General features: G+C 33.2%; 2 protein-coding genes across 2 annotated transcripts in view; one reads left to right on the top strand and one right to left on the bottom strand.

The window, feature by feature from the left end:
* Positions 1 to 106: 106 nt before the first annotated feature.
* Positions 107 to 3,142, bottom strand: LOC119072075. Its single transcript, XM_037177223.1, has 6 exons — positions 2,683 to 3,142; positions 1,326 to 1,517; positions 1,091 to 1,262; positions 835 to 1,031; positions 607 to 771; positions 107 to 549 (listed from the first exon to the last, which is right to left on the bottom strand). The coding sequence occupies exons 1-6, from the start codon at positions 3,037 to 3,039 to the stop codon at positions 256 to 258; spliced, it is 1,377 nt and encodes a 458-aa protein (XP_037033118.1). The 5' UTR covers positions 3,040 to 3,142; the 3' UTR covers positions 107 to 255.
* A 2,993-nt stretch (positions 3,143 to 6,135) lies between these two features.
* LOC119072067 (inositol hexakisphosphate kinase 1) overlaps positions 6,136 to 16,420 on the top strand; it is a 37,366-nt gene continuing 27,081 nt past the window's right edge. Inside the window, exon 1 of the mRNA XM_037177202.1 lies at positions 6,136 to 6,780. The gene's annotated coding sequence lies outside the window, so the exon portion shown is untranslated. The remainder of the gene's footprint in view (positions 6,781 to 16,420) is intronic.

Genomic DNA, 16,420 nt, shown 5'->3' with positions numbered 1-16,420 from the left:
TATGTGATTTATAAGATGTTCAAACTCTCGCTATCGAAGCATATTTCTGAATGGAATCTGTAAGGCCGAAATTCGTTACTGTGCAGTGCACACAACAAAAACTTTCAAGTAATTAACTAGATTTTTGTTTATTTTCTATAAATGAAGGTAAGTGACTAGAATTACTTCATCATTCATAATCGAACACAATACTGTACAGAGTCAGTAACGACAAAGGAAAAACAACTTGAAAGCGAAAGGAAATTAATTGTAAGGCTAAATTTTAGGAATGATTTTTTGATACGTTCGTCTGCCGTCTCTCTTAGCCTTCCTTTCTTTTCTCACAGTTCTAACAACATTGAAAAGGGCCGTGGAGAGTGTTGCTAAAACTAAAAAGAGAGCTACATAAAAGTACTTCCTAAAACCGGGATAAAGCCGTTCGTTCACGTGTGGTATTGCTATGGGAAGTTCTTCATATTTGTGCGTATTATCCTCAGTTGTTGTGGTGGTTGTTGTGTGGTCATTTAAATTGTATGTGTCCTTAATGTTGTACGTTTCCGATGACACCACCTACATTACATATATTCATTTCAGGTGAACACTACTCGCTTTTGTCTTCTTACTTACCCTAGCACTGATGAAATGCGACTCTTCAATGGTTGAGCCATCCGAATTTTTACCGAAAATTGAAATAATTTTCCCTTCAATATCGTACTCGTTCAATCCTAATGTTGCCGTTAGCGACACGGTTTCCTTTTTGTTTGCAGGAACTAGTCTTTCAACCGAAAACGTCTACAAACCGGACGAAATCAATTTAAAAATTTGATTAAAGTTCATAAAATAATTCCATGTTACGCTGTTGTACAGGTAAGAGGAGCCAGATCCAACTGTAAAATCTTTTCTTCGATCGGATTCATCGGACAATTCGACCGGTAGTCCGTTGATGGGATAACTGGACAAAAATGTGATGTTGGTTTGAATCGGGAAACTGTAAGTCAATTCTCCGTCGATGTGTTTTTCGGCATCTTCCGGATTTTCAATCACGATATCCCCTTAAACACAAAATTATTTCAATTTTTTTATCGAAATCCGGCACTTATCCTTCATTTACCTAGTGACACTGTGTTGATGAATGTGCTATTGGTCCACGCACTTCGTTTCAAATTCACCAGTTTATATTTTATGGGAAGCACTTCAATTAACACTTCGGAAATGGGATCAGCTTGGTTCTCTGATTCGCTTGGACCGCCTATGGACGAGTTTCGAACAACCAATGGAGGAAGCTGTGAAATAGAAGTGTTCGTCAGAAAGATATGTAGATTTCCTTTAACAAAATCTCCCCTTACTTCATCTGCATTGAGGACAGGCTTAACTTTATCGACGAAATCTTGCCATGATATCCAGCTCAGTAACCCTCTTGCACCTTCCGAACAGAGAGTTGCTAGTGATAGGTCCGATTTCACCACAGAATTTTGAACGGTAACAACATAGAGCGATGACGCACTCGGTTTAACTGTACACATCTTTCGAAGTAGGTCCTGTGAATGTTACATGCAGTTTAAATAACTAAATTCGAAACATAACACTCTGCTGTGACTTTTAAAGGAAGAGCTCGACTTTAAATTAAATTTTTCAATTTACAAAATTTCAGAGAATTCACTTTCAAGGGTTACAATCAAACAAGGCGAAACATAAAGTTCCAAACAATTGCGTAAGTCAATTTGATCACTGTGCCTCAGGTAAATGAGTGTAAATGCATGTCCCCTCCGGAAAATTAACATTACATGTACGTATGCCCCCCTCGGAAATCGTTTATTACCTATGGACACACTTTTAATACTCATGACAATGACGTAATAACTCATTTTCCGGAGGTGCAGTGAGTAAAATCATTTTCGGAGAATATACTTTGTGCCTTCTTGCGGCTAAATAAAGTCCGAAAGACTTTCGGCAAAAGTAGACAACACGGTATTTCTTGCCTTCCCACCTGAACAAATCACATGGCTCTATGCATTCATCACATCTTTTTCGTCCATGTTTGATCTGACGTCACTACACACTATTATATTCTAGAACTTTTTACAGGCGGCAAACGTATCCACAGTATTACTTTATTGAATCTACTACTTCTTAAGATTCACTGATTTCAAATCTTTTACTTCATTTTTTGGTCATGCTTTTCGCTATTATGAGACTGCATTACTCAGAGCCTGTCTTTGAATTCTTAATATCGAGTCGATAACAAATGACAACTGTCCGTAACAGGTTGGATCTTTCCATAAGCTTTCCAATTCATAAAAAGCGATGAAAATAATTCTATTGTCAGTACGAAAATACAACATTTTATGTAACAAGTTGACTACTGTTTGTCCAGTGATTGATATCTTTAGTTCCGAATTGAATATCAGTACAAAATTCTTGATAATATTAATATACGCATCAATGACGCAACAACCGTTATAAAATTAAGACTAGACCAATAATTCTGACCGCAAATTTATCGAAAATAGAATGAGGTAATCTTCTATTCAATTACAATCAATCATAAAATACGTACACTTTATTCTGACTTAGATAAGGTGCTGAAATTTTTCGTGACGCATTGCATGAACGACATTTCGTCTTTCTTTGTATAAATTTAATTTGGAAATTTAGTTTAAAGCCTCAAGATATCAACCGCGTTAAGCCATAAAAATCACTTACATTTTGGTCGTCGAACAAGGTAATTCCCTCGAGTGCGCAAATATCTGTTGATATGGATTCAATCACATTTGAAGCTACAGAAACAGCCTCCGTATTCACAGTAGTTATTTCTTCCGCTGTTTCTGATACATCGCCCAACGTAATCACAATGTCGTCTGATACACTCGAGTCTGTGCCCAACGTAATCTCACCGTCATCTTGTACGCTCGAAATTGATTCACTTGTTGAAGCGCTTACCGGATCGTCAACTGTTGTTGTCGTTGAAACTACTTTTTGTTCGAATAAAATACAAACTTTCTTAGCGTCCCCATGCGCAAAAATGGCAAGTAGTAGCACAAATATCACAAATTCCTTCATTTTAGAAATGGACCGAGTTTTCAGGGAACGAGAAGTCGCGTACAGATCTTAACTAGATCCTAGCTTGCTGCGATGCAGTGATTGACTGAAGTCTTAAGTTCTCATAAAAAAAACTTCGCTACTCACCTGGCACATATACGTACGCACAATGTAATCCTGTTAAATAGGAGGGTCTTATCTTTCTAAACCTTTACGAAATTTATTGATAACAAACAAGCAAACATGGAAGTGTTGTTAATGTGTGAATTTCACCGATAGGTAAAATTCTTCGGGAATATATGAAAATGAAATTTTTAATGGAAAAATGTTAAGATAAAGTAAATGGCACAGCGTTTTCAAAAGGTTTCAAAAGTCTTTTCGTGGCACTAGGATTAAGCTGGGCGATAAAAAAGTGATACCGAAACAGTGTTGGACTGCGCTAGATAATAACATGTTACTGTCGATAACGACGACAAAAAACAATAATCTTTGAAATTTAAATGTGGTCGAATACAGCAAAATGAATGTTTAAAGAAAGGAAGTAAAAGATTGAAATGAATCGATAACAAATACTTTGATCGAAATAAGTAAATACTAGACCCGATAATAACACTGCTGATATGCTTGCCTTCAGGTTAATTGACAGGTTAATTTTAATAGTACATTTAGTACCTAGGACTAAAAGTCTTTTTTAGCGTGTGAGGAGTTTCCAGACAGAGCCGAAGCCGAGGTCTGGAATCAAATACGCTAAAAAAGACTTGTAGTCCGTGGTACGAATATTATTTTTCATATCTTATTCTAATGAATTTACAGGTTAATTGAAACTTGGTTGAAAATATCGCAATTTGAAGCGAATTAAGAAATAAGTGCAACCCTGGCTAGAGTTATAAATTGACGTTATTGTTACCTATTCTTGCCAAAGAATACTGACAGCTAGGGTTTTCAAACAGACTCATCAATTTTATCTTTAAGTTTCTTGGTTACATTATGCATACTACATGCTTGCAGGATAGTAACCGAAGCTTAAATCTTAAGCTTTGCTATGCTTGAGCTGGTTATAACCTCATATTGTTCAAAAGTAATTGTGTGACAGACTCACCAAAAAAAATTTTATGACGAAACACTTAATCACGCTTCAATGCCACTTTTATTACGTCATGAGATAATGGAATTGATTACAACAGAATTTATTGTTCGTCATGATAATCGCGTATTTTCTATTATTGTTTTATCTCAATTGTTTTCTGTCTTGTTTTCCTAGCTAAAAATCAATTGTTTACAATTCCAATTCCATATGGCACTTACTGAGTCAAGTGAATGAAATAGATAATCAGATGTGGTATTTTATATTAGTAACATTCATTCGGTTTAAAACTGCAGCCTTTTCAGATAAGCAATAAATTAACTATTTTTATCAAAAACGGGAAACTAGCAATCAAAGTCAATGACAGAATTCTTTCAGCGTGTAACTTTTACACATGTTCACACCATGCACCATACAAAAACATTATTGCACTTTTGGTTGAAATTTCTGTGTCTAAGCCGAAGAGGTCAATAATCACACATTTATACCGTTTCATCATTTATCTCAATGCGTCACTCCTTGAATAAAATTGCTTTATTAAAAATTAGGATCTTTTCGTTTCTTTAAGCTCTACATGTTTCGAAATGTAGTTACTTTGGCAATACATTCAACATACGTTCAAGAAGTAGATAGAAAGAAACTGAGACAAATTAAATCGGATGGTTAGTCTCTGTCTCCATGGTAACAGGAAATATCGCACCGGTGTTGTGCCGCACCGGTGTTGTACACAAAATGTAATTTTAGTAATCACGTCGATGTGAGATTCCTTTTTCAACTATTCGACTCCCTATTCTTTGATACAAGTGTAATGTCCCAGCATTAGACGTCCGACGATAATTTAGATATGATAGCCCACTTCTCATGGATATAATTGGACAATTAATAGTATGATACGCATCTACGTTCTAATAAAACACTAGATTAAGTTTACAATAGTTTACTGCAATATGGATAGGTTTGTAAGTATGGCATGGCATACAATGCACGAGGTAGTATCATTGCTCTTGCTATATTATCTCTCGCACTGTAAGAAATATTTGTCTCACATTTTTGCAAGTGAAACTCAAGGAACTCAAGTAAATCATCAGCAAAATGCATTTCATTTTATAAGATAAAAAAGTAATCCTCAGGTAAAAAATACATTTCTCAAGGTTCCAGGTGGTCCAGGTCTCTAGTTTTTTTTATACCTCCAATAGATTTTGAGACCTTATTTTGGTTCTATTTCATCCGTAGGTGCATATTCTTCTTTTAAAATCGATCAAAAAAACAGGTGAGTTCTCAGTTGAAAACAATTTTTCTGTTTTGTTGTCCTACGTAAACCATTCAGCTGAACACTTGCCGAGAAGAGAAAATCCAAATAAGATACGTCACATGCGGTAAAGATAATAAATATATCGACAGACACAAACAAAATTCATCTAACATACATTCAACAATGGGATAAGATGAAATACCTACGCATTGTTGAACCCGGATAGTTATGTCGTAACAGCGAAGAGGTAGGTGTGTTTTTCGCAATGAATTCTTCGTCAAGACAATAAAAGCTGTTTTTAACAATGAAAAACATCTGATTCATTCTAACAATCCAATGCGTAGTTTACATTCTATATTATTGCGTAAAATTTTTAATTCTTAAATGTTCGCAGTCTGCCGATATATGCACGCTCTATTTATATATGTGCTGCGTAGTGAACACACCAGGAAAATGTATCACCCGAGAGAATATATTTTATCGATTGCTTTTGTAAGCCTCTACTTTGTGAAACTTTTTAATTCATAAAATATACACACCGAGTGTATAGGAATTGGAATCGAAATTGGAATTGAATGGCACTCTCTCTTTATATCAACAGTGTCGTCGTCACTGTCTAACTGGAATGATATCGATATATTTGTGCTGTTTCTTCATTCGAAAGTCGAATCGATTCATCTCTTTTCGTTGCACACAAACCTACCTATATGACTCTCTCTGTTTTTTCTCAGCTGACATTAAAACTGGCTGATTCTATCTGTTCCTATTCGCAATTCAGCAATTCAATTTCAGTTTGCAGCTAAACCTCTACATAACTGGGAGTATTCTTATTTAGCTCCAATAGAATAATAATAAAAAAATATATTCTGACTCAATAAAGAAAAATTCTAATTACTCATCAGCTGAGATATATGATAAGAAAATTCATAGAGAAACGGTCAAATAAATTATGTACTAGCGCAATATAAGTTAACAACTGCATGAGTTAAGAATCGTCACAACGAAGAAAAATATTTTTTATTAAATTTTCTCACATCCGCCATTGTGTAACTTGTAGTGGAGACCAAGAAAAAAAAATATTTTGATCTTTTTTTACGTTCAAATTGAGTTCATCTGCTATAATGTGAGTCCAACTACTAAAGATCAATATTTATTTTATAATTTTAAGTTTTGTTTGTGACTTAAAAGAATTATAAAAAAGTTCGCGAAAAAAATAAACGTCGGAACCAATCAAAATATAAAAATTGGAAGAAGTGAAAAAAAAAATTTGTAGTGAAGTGTCTGACTCGATATATATAATATAAAACCGAAGTGTACAGTGAAAAGAGAAACAGTGAATTGGATAGAGACAGCACATATACATATTGTCTCTAATTAAATATCAGACTCGATTGGAAACGATTATAAAAAAGCTCATTTTTTATAGGTAAGTGAATAGAGTTTTAGCTTAATGAAATTGTGGTAAATTTCCATTCTCCTTTGCTAAACAAAAGTTTTTTTTTTAATTATTTGTTACGTAAATGCAGTCAATTTTAACAATGATTTTCATTTTTAAAAAAATAATTGAGTTTCGATTTTCGATATACAAGCTGACTTGCATATAATTGCACAACTGTATTAACACGACAACGTACATCAGCTGGTTGTTACCTTGTAACTCTTAAAATTTCTAGACATAAAGCAAAAAAAAAGTTGCTGTGTCGTTGAATGTCGTTGAAAGAAAATAATAATAAAAAAATTGATCGAACAAAATTGTTCGTATATTTTCCGTTGTAGTCTCACAATCACAATCACAAAATCAATTTATTGGAAATATATGGCAACCATCAAATGTCAGTATGTTCATTTCCGCAAATGTGAAATTCTAAAGTTCGAACTAATCTCTCAATTTTCACCGGAATAGGTTAGGGGTTGCATAGTTAGCATGAAAATTACCTGAGGGTCACGGCCAGAATTATCGGTGTAGTTTCGTGCTATGGTGAAAATGTCAACTTTTTTTTTTAATTATTCCGCGAAATAGAGTGACTGGTCTGTTCGTAGAATAATCAGTCTGTCGTCACTCTTTCGCGAGTAACTTTAATCTGATAAACTTTTCATTTTTCCAATTATTATTTTTCTAACTACTGATGTATATGAGGCCATTTGTTAAGATGAAAAGAATCCATCCAATGGTTCTGAAGTTATAACTAAGAAAAAGGGGAAAATCGTCGAGGCTTATGGAAAGTTTTCTTTGAATTTGTACGCAAGTTTCAAGTGTGTTTCTGCCAGTGAATGACGAAACCAATCAGCGAAAATTTTTAATTGTCACTAACGCCTTTTAAAAGAAGAGTAATTACTACTTCTCGGTGGTGTAACATGTGTACAATCCGTTCTGTCTTTTTTTTGTCTGTTGAGAATTGACTCTGCAGCATAAGTTTAAGACTTTGGAGTAAGTTTTTTGAAAATATGTTCTGTGTCAACTTTTAACACTAACGTTCTATTGCCGTTTCATATAATTTGTCAATATCGGACTATAGTTTAGAATTTCTTAGATATTCATACGATTTGGATACGATTTCTGGTAATTCTTGGTAATTCTCTTCTGAGAGTTGTAGGCATGTCATGAGAGCTAAAAATATATTTAAAATATCTTAAATATGATTAAGCGAGATCCGGAACCGTTTATTTTTCCTTTGTTCACAATCCATAATTTGCTAGATCAATCCGATAGTAGCTAGTTTTAACAACTATCAACAGCAATCGCAAACAGCTGTAAAACGTAATATTGTACAATGCCCCTACCTGTATTAGTTGAATAGATACTGATAAAAAATAGACTGCGACACGACACAAAGCTTTGTCATAAAATTTTACTGTGTGATTCACTTATAAAATTGTATAGAAAACGCGACGAAAGTTAATCCCTCTACACGGAAACAGTGGCTATTTTCGAATAAATATTTTCGCAACTTTTTAAACTTTTACAAAAGGTTTTTTTAGTTTCCTCAATTATTTATTTGAAAGAAAAATATTTTTTTAAATAAAACCAAAATTTGTTGAAAATAGTCCCTGCTATCCCAATAACTAATACGCGTTAAAATAATGTATTCCATGCATAACTTCAATTTATTATCCCGAAAAAAATTGAGCTTTCAAGTTGAAATGTACGGCGTATTTAAGGGCACACGTGTACCACACTTCATGTCATTAGAAAATTTATTACTCTGTTTTCGTCTTCGCTTCACAATAGCGACATCCAGTCGAGAAACAAATCATAAAAAATTGCGTACAATCTTTCCATCTTCTATGTCGAAAACCTTCAACCTAAACTACACGTGTGAAGGGCAATACAATTTTTCTTTCGATCGATAATACAATACTAAAGGCCATTCTCGCAAATTCAGCAAAAACATGAGAACAGCTCAGCTAACACATAAGCAATCACAAGTGTTATGCTGGGATGATGTAACTGAACACTTAACTGATAAAAAAAATACTCAGCCAATGAAGGCAATGGCAACAATTTTTTCTTCATTGTCTGTAGTTCTCCTCACCATAATTTTATGCTCGCAAAGATGTGAACATTGCCAAGTATGTTTACCGATAGTTATCAAACAATTTTAGGAGCAAAAAAAAAACAGTGTGTGCGCATGGTCCACACATTAATTCGATGTGGTTGTGTGTACGGAAAATTTCCGTTATGTTTCTTAAGCTCCTTCTTTAGTGTCCCCATCTCGAATAGATGTGGGTATATGCAAAGTGTATGATGTAATTCGTACACAATTTTTATCAGGAAATTGAAATAATTGTGATTCAACTATATATTGAATGTCTATTTTCATTACGCCACCCGTCCGTTATGATATGGTGTCAACTAGGCAATTCGAATGCATTTTCTAAAACTAGATCTCACTTATAGGTCAAGTATAACATTTGTTTTCTGTTAAATAGACGCTGCATATCGTTTTTGGCAACAGAATGTGAGAATTTGTTAAACGATTCAATATCAATTAACAAGATTTTGCGGTTCGTAATGATAACCCGGTGTGTTATGAGAGACTTCTGTTCTGTTTAAAATACGAGAGATTTAAATTCTGATTAATGTTTAAAACGTCGTTCACATTGAACATGTGTTGAAAGGGAAAGGAGACGTATAGCGAGACTAAGTTGTTGTTACATAAATTTGAAATAATTGTTGATTGGTATTTATATATGGTCTACCGGCAGTACAGCAATAAAGTAAATGAATCACCGCTTGAATTGAATGATTAATTTGTTTCGAAGCATGGGTAATTTTATTGAAATGTTGAGACGCTCTCGGCAAAAACGGGAACAAGTTTATTACTATTTATTGGAAAACGTGTGCTGGTCGTCTTGCAGAAGAGTTTTTTTTCTTCTTTTAAGTCCGCATTGTTGTTTGGTATAGTTAGTCATTCGAAAATTGTATCATTTGTCGAAATTGTAATTCTTAAAGGTATATGAGAACGATATAAATGAAATGATTTGTTATGAGAAGCAGCGAGGGTGATAAAAGAAAAACAAAGCCGATGGGGCATTCTAAACTGTTCCAAACGGCCTTTTAACAAAAGAAAAGATAAATTAATCCATTTCATTTTGCTATTTTACCCAAATATCACAGTGTGTGGTCAATGGGCGGTCGTTTCGAATTCTATAATAAATAATCAACGAACTCTATCAACCTTTTAACCATCGGTAGAGACAACGTTTTTCTAATGATGTTAATACATCAACGACATTCCCTTAGATTACTAGAATGTCGTTTAAACTTGATTTCAAAACAACATTGGTCGACCACATACACAAGACGAGACCTAGCAAAAATGCTTCATCTCCAACATCTAAGCTGATTAAATAATTTTACTTTTCTTCAAAAAGCGCCGAGAACGTTCCAGTATACCAAATCGGAAAAAATCACCTGTTTACGCAATTTATTCCCAAAAACATTTATTTATTTATTCAAATGGAATAATATAGCCCGCGGACTAGTCACAACGTCACTAAAAAAGTAATTAAATTTTAGTTGCTAAACGTGTTTCATTCAAGCATTGTTATTGTACCTAGTCGGAATAAATTTCATTATGGATATATATGAATAAGAGTCTGAGTCTATGCATATGGCTTAAATGTCTGCATTATAATTGAACACATTCGATTTTATTAGAAGCCAACTTGTCTAAACGAATTTTTTTCCCATCATTTATTCAAATCAAGTCGATTTTGAATGGACTGGATAGACATCATTGTATCAAGAGATACCGAAAAAAACTGTCTTGTTATTCGCTTTTATTTCTGCATGATATGGCATTCGGTTCATGTTATACCTGATTCATTTACAAAAGCATGGTCTACGTCTAAGGTCACTCATGTTGTTTACGATCTGAATGTGCAGATAAAGAATCTGATTTTCGTTCAAACTTCTCATTCTTGCGAACATAATTTTAATTGTCTTAGTTTGGACGAATATATCAATTTTATCAGTCAAACTGTCTGCTTTTCATAATAAACAAGAACTAGGTCACAATCATCCACAACTCCTTGAATGACTGTTTCCGGCATGTTTTCAAAACATTTTACTGAATAAATAGGATAATTCAATAACAAAAACACTCTGTGCAAGCTAGTTAGAGCGTTCAACTATGAGTGATGTATGGAAGGTAGATTTGCAGTTTATTTTTCTTTGACATAACTCTAAATGATAACATAAAAGTTGACCGGATTCTATTTTGTAAGCATGTGACGTTGAAATTGTGAAATTGTCGTAATCAGCAGCTTAGTCGGTTAATTTGTTTTTCGTTATTGGCTTTTAATGTTTGAATTTAATTAAAATCATAGTTATACTATCAAAGTCCACCGTATAAAAAGGAAATCATTGCCAAAGACCTATTATTATCCAACACGTAACATAAACAATTCTTCTTTTCATAATATAAATACAACTTGCCATTACTGAGTTTATCGCTTAATTTTTGTCTATTTTTGAATTTGAACGACTGCTTCACACTGGGAAAAAAATTAACAAAAAAACTCACGACCATCTCGAGCAGCAATAAAATTTGTTTAGTTTGTTATTTTAACTTCTTTGATTATTTGTCGATGTTGCCATTCATTTTTTTATGATTGATCTAAAACTGCTCCGCGAATCTATCAAATCAACTTTTTATGACTTTGTTCCGTTTCCTTTCAAGCATTGAAAATAGATTAGACTTCACATTGAAATTAAAGAGGTCTGCAGTTTTAAAAACGGCAAGCGTATCATGGTACTATAACTGAATCTATTACTTCACTTTTTTAAAGTAGTTTCATGTACGGGATACAATCTTCTACTTCAATGGTCTGAACATACATTTTGCTAAAATAAAATAAAATAAAATAAATTATGGTTTTCGACTTTTGGTCTCTGATAACTGTAAAGCTTGTAAAAGTTCGAATTCAAAGATTCGTCTTTGCGAAATGTTTTTATGACGGATTTTCATCTATATACTCAAAATACATGCAAATATGCAAAATTATGTTAAATTTGTCGTCGTAAACAGATTTTATTGAAATAAAATAAGAAATTCCTATCGCTTTCCCAATAATATTCACTGACGTATTTTTGCTTGTGTTAAAATTGTTATTTTGGCCATGAAAATTTATTATTTTCAAAGAATAAATCGATAACAGCTAAAAAAAAAAGTCCTCTCCATTTCTGATTGACACAAAAATCAGAACTGTACGCACCACTGATGTTTACTCTGTCGATGTTTATTCTGTTTGTATCGAGACAGAAATAAAGAAAAATCCACCATCTATGACTTCAATACGAACAACGCACGGCACTGATTTGCATGTCTTCACGTTGTTATTTTTTCTGTGATCGATAGAAATGTATGGCAACGAAAATAGACAATTCTTTTGCTTGTTACATAATATGGAAACGGAAAGTTCATCTATTTTATATGAAAATGAAAATTCTTTTTTTTTGTTCGATTCGAACATGTAGATAAAAATAGTCAGATTCCTCGTAATTTTATTAATTATACGGAAAGTTTTGTTGTTTGCATTGGTATTCTACAAAAAAATTCTTTCATATAACTGGTATGGGATTGTCATTTTGGTTTTTTTAGATTTTTTTTTTTGTAAATAGATAGTTGACCGACTCTATTTCAATGACCATCCATCAATTTTATGTATTTAATGAAACCGCTGGATATATTTTTGTTTAACCTCTGACCGTTTAGGTGAATGTATTTGCGTGTCATGACGTTAATATCGACACTAAAAATATATTTCAATCCGTTCTTTACCTTCTACGTGTTGGCTACATGTGTCTATTTTCAAATCCAAGAAAATTATTGTTAATTATACAGTCGATACATGTTGTTATTACTGTTGAGCATTATGATTATTTAAAATGCACGTTTCCACCGGACCGAGTTCATAAATATTGATCGGACTTGTTTTTCGTTAAAATGAAAACCAATCAAAACAGAGAAGCTGGGAATGCCGGCTAAAATACAGTGCCTGGCTGAAAATTAAATATTTAAACAAGTAAAACAAATCAAATTCACACCTTCCAAAAAAAAAGAAAAAAAAACATTTAAATTAATAATCAGTCAGAGCTGTTGTTTCTTTTCGCATAAATAAATATAATTCCGGTTCTAAATTCAAATCAATCGCATAAAATAGAAGAAAAAATTGTTACGGATAACGTTTTCTAAACGCAAGCGCATAGAATTCTAACATTATACGCAGTTAAGAAATGTATATTAGAACCTATGGCATTCTAATTTGAACTTTCGAACTAATTTTTAATTAAAATCGACAGATTTCAATCAATGTTTTTCAACAAAATCATCCATCCATTCATATGGAAAATTATGGGTGTTGCAGAGATGTTAAGTGAGAGAAAATATTTACTCTGTAACACTGGTGACAATAAAGTTTGTCATCTTCCATTTGTTTCTACAATGTTTAGTCGTCTTGGAGATCAGATTGTGCAGTTTGCGATAGATGCCGTCGAATATTCAAAGAAATTGATAACATTTTCATATTCTCTTATCGTTTTATTAATTTGAAGTTGACATCGAGAAAACCAAAACGTATACTGGAAGCATGGAACAAGTGGAATTATTATTTTACAGACTTCATTGATTTCCTTTTCCTTACATAACTTACTGCAATGAAGTTTATTAAAGAAGGGAGTGGAATACGGCCTCGAAATCTGTGATACTAATAGGTAATTGAGATCGGAAACATTACATTGATATTTTGGGTTATTGTTCAAACTAGGCTGTGTAGTCTTAGAATTCTCTGCTGCTGGTGTAAGGTATTTGTTATTTGTACTTCTACACGGTTCGAACCTGTGTCAAACAATGTTACATTCATAAATACCTGCTGGCAATATCAATTAAAAGATCAAAGCTAATTGTAAAACTTCTTATCAAACAAACCGAATTTCCATTTTGATTGGTTGAGAAAAGTGAAAATTGAAAACAGAATACTTCCCAGAACATGCACAAATGTTTACGGTTTTAATTTTGAAATGAACTTTACTGTAGAGTTCACCATGTCGCTATAATAACGTTCGAAATTGCAAATTTGTTTTTGTTTGTGGCAGGAATCGAGGGGTAAACCACTCTATTTTTGACGTGATTAACATGATTAACCAGTGATTAACATGATGACGAATTGCTGACTAACCAACATTTGACCGGGGGAATCGTCGCAAAACTACAAATAAACGTAAAATATAGCGGTTAATCAATGTTAATCACCGATTAACCGTTTGGATTCACAAAACTTATGTTTCTGATTAACAGATTAACTGATTAACCATGTTAATCACAAAATAGTGGTTTACCCCTCGGCAGGAATAGATTCGATGATTAATTTTGGCCACTGGCGATTTTACATTTTGTTTTGTTTGTCGGTATTGGCAGGTTATCGGCTTTGAAGTTATTTTGGTGAGTTATCATTCAATAGTTGGTCAGTATTTGCAATTCAACAAAACTGCTCAAATGCATGTCGTTGTACCTCTTTCACAGCGTAAACTAACTACTCGGAGTTTAAATATAAAATTCTCGTCGTACATTAACCTTAGACGAACGTTCGGATAATTAGCTTTGTTCCAAGTCTCTTGTCGTCAGGAAAGCATTTTAGTTATCTTGTTTTGAGCAGTAAAAAAGCGATTAAATAAATTTGCACTAAGTCAAGCTGCATCTATATACGAACTTCTGTGTATAATGTCGCAACAGCATCTGTTGGTCCAGAAATAACTACTAAATCTATAGAATGAAAAAAAACATCCATAAAACAAGATGTATGTGTACACGGTTGTACACGTAAAAATACACTTCGCATCTTCACTGTATATCTTCGTTCATTCGGTTGGTTGGTTAAAGCACACGTCGGCCAACGTTTGTGAATTTATTTCAAAATCAGTTTTTGTGGCTCTTTCAGCATTATATATGGCAAAAGTGTGGCGTGATCATCGGTATTTTTCTTTGGGTCATCGTATTTGTCATTTTATAAGTAATGTTTAGCGCTCTCTTGATTTTTCTGTTTTTTTTTTTTACTTTGCTTAACTTTTCGACCTCGGTTGTTATGTCTGAATCAAATCGCCGGCTGTTTTGCTTATTTTATATCTTATCGACTGTTAAATTTGTGTGTTCAGTCTTGTGTGTTATGTTCGGCAGTTTGAGGAATATTTCAACACAGGTTTTTGATTGAAGATACTTGCTGCTGTATTTTGCTAAGCATACGAACAAGTTTTATGAATTTGAAGAGATTGAAAAAGTAAAAGATAAATAAGTGCGGTAGTCGCCCATTTACGTTTTTTTTTGTAGTTTGTTAAGTGTCACTTCAAGTACTGCTAGTACATTAATATAACGAAGAGTTAAAACTTACACTTACAATGAGAAACGCAATTATTCATTACTAATTGCGGAACACAACGTTACCATAAAATCTGAATTACGTCAACATCTCACTTTCCATTTTATGCGTATTTCTCAATATATTTCTACCGTTCTGGTACTTAATTACGATGTACCCTCAGTGTTACCTGCAACGGCTGTAAGTCACGTCTAGACATTGGCAAACATTATTGGTAACAAATACTTAAGTAACTTATGCGTCGCATTTACAATGGTTGACTGTTGACTGATGTATGCTAAGTAAATATTTTAAAACAAACTTTACCGTTACGTGAGTGATTAGTAAAAATAAATTGCGTTGAAGAAGAACACCTAATGTATTTACACTATCGATATTTCTACGCTTTCAATTTGTAATTTTTCTTTTCATCAAAATGTTGAAATGAAAAATTTTACGTCGTTAATTTCCACTGCGTAGTCCTTACGTTATATATTTTTGGAAAACCAGAAAAACAGAAATTTTAAAATAAACAGTTATGAATTGAGACGCCATTTATGCAAGTATCTTTTCGGAATCCATCCGTTCGTCCTTTGTCAGTCCTTTGTCTATATCTTAAATAAATATAGTCGCCCAGAACAAAGGAAAAGAAAAATCGGGAAATTCCTATGTGTTACGTGAAGCAGTGTCTCTTTGTGTAATGAGCTAAGTGTCTTCATTGTAATGATTCTTGACCGAGACGATCACTGAATGATTCTTGGAATGATTGGTTTTATATTTTGGAATTGCTATCGTTATTATTACCTCTACTTAACTTTTCACGATCGACTAACATATGAAATCTACTACTTCTTTTGATATAGCAATTTTAAACAGATTGAAATCTTTTACTTCATTAGCTGTAACAAACGTTTTGCTGATTTGCTCGCCCTTATCAATAAAAGTTGTTGTACTTATTACGTTGTATGCATTTTCTAAAAGCCATTCTACGAATTTTTCACATAAATTCTCTTTTGCCCGTTTCTGTTACCAGTTTTTTCATTCTTCTTTTTTATATAAATTCAAATAAAATGAAATGAAGTTTTTATGGAAAGCAGAGAAGCCAATTGAATTTCCTCTATCATTATCACAGAGTCAGTAAAAAACGTTGCTGTAAAAGTTACATTAAATCGATAAAATGCCTGAACAACGGAAGCACAGACGAAATTAAT

The sequence above is a fragment of the Bradysia coprophila genome (genome assembly GCF_014529535.1).
Source record: "Bradysia coprophila strain Holo2 chromosome IV unlocalized genomic scaffold, BU_Bcop_v1 contig_5, whole genome shotgun sequence".
Taxonomy (NCBI): domain Eukaryota; kingdom Metazoa; phylum Arthropoda; class Insecta; order Diptera; family Sciaridae; genus Bradysia; species Bradysia coprophila.
The sequence above is the reverse complement of the archived record's forward strand: the minus strand, read 5'-3'. Positions and strand labels throughout refer to the sequence as shown.

Excerpts from the sequence above, each read along its gene's own strand:
- LOC119072075 (XM_037177223.1), bottom strand. The coding sequence starts at position 3,039 with ATGAAGGAATTTGTGATATTTGTGCTACTACTTGCCATTTTTGCGCAT. Across the intron at positions 1,032-1,090 it reads CATCAACACAGTGTCACTAG|GGGATATCGTGATTGAAAAT; the intron begins GTAAATGAAGGA and ends TTTGTGTTTAAG. Across the intron at positions 550-606 it reads CGCATTTCATCAGTGCTAGG|GTGGTGTCATCGGAAACGTA; the intron begins GTAAGTAAGAAG and ends TATGTAATGTAG.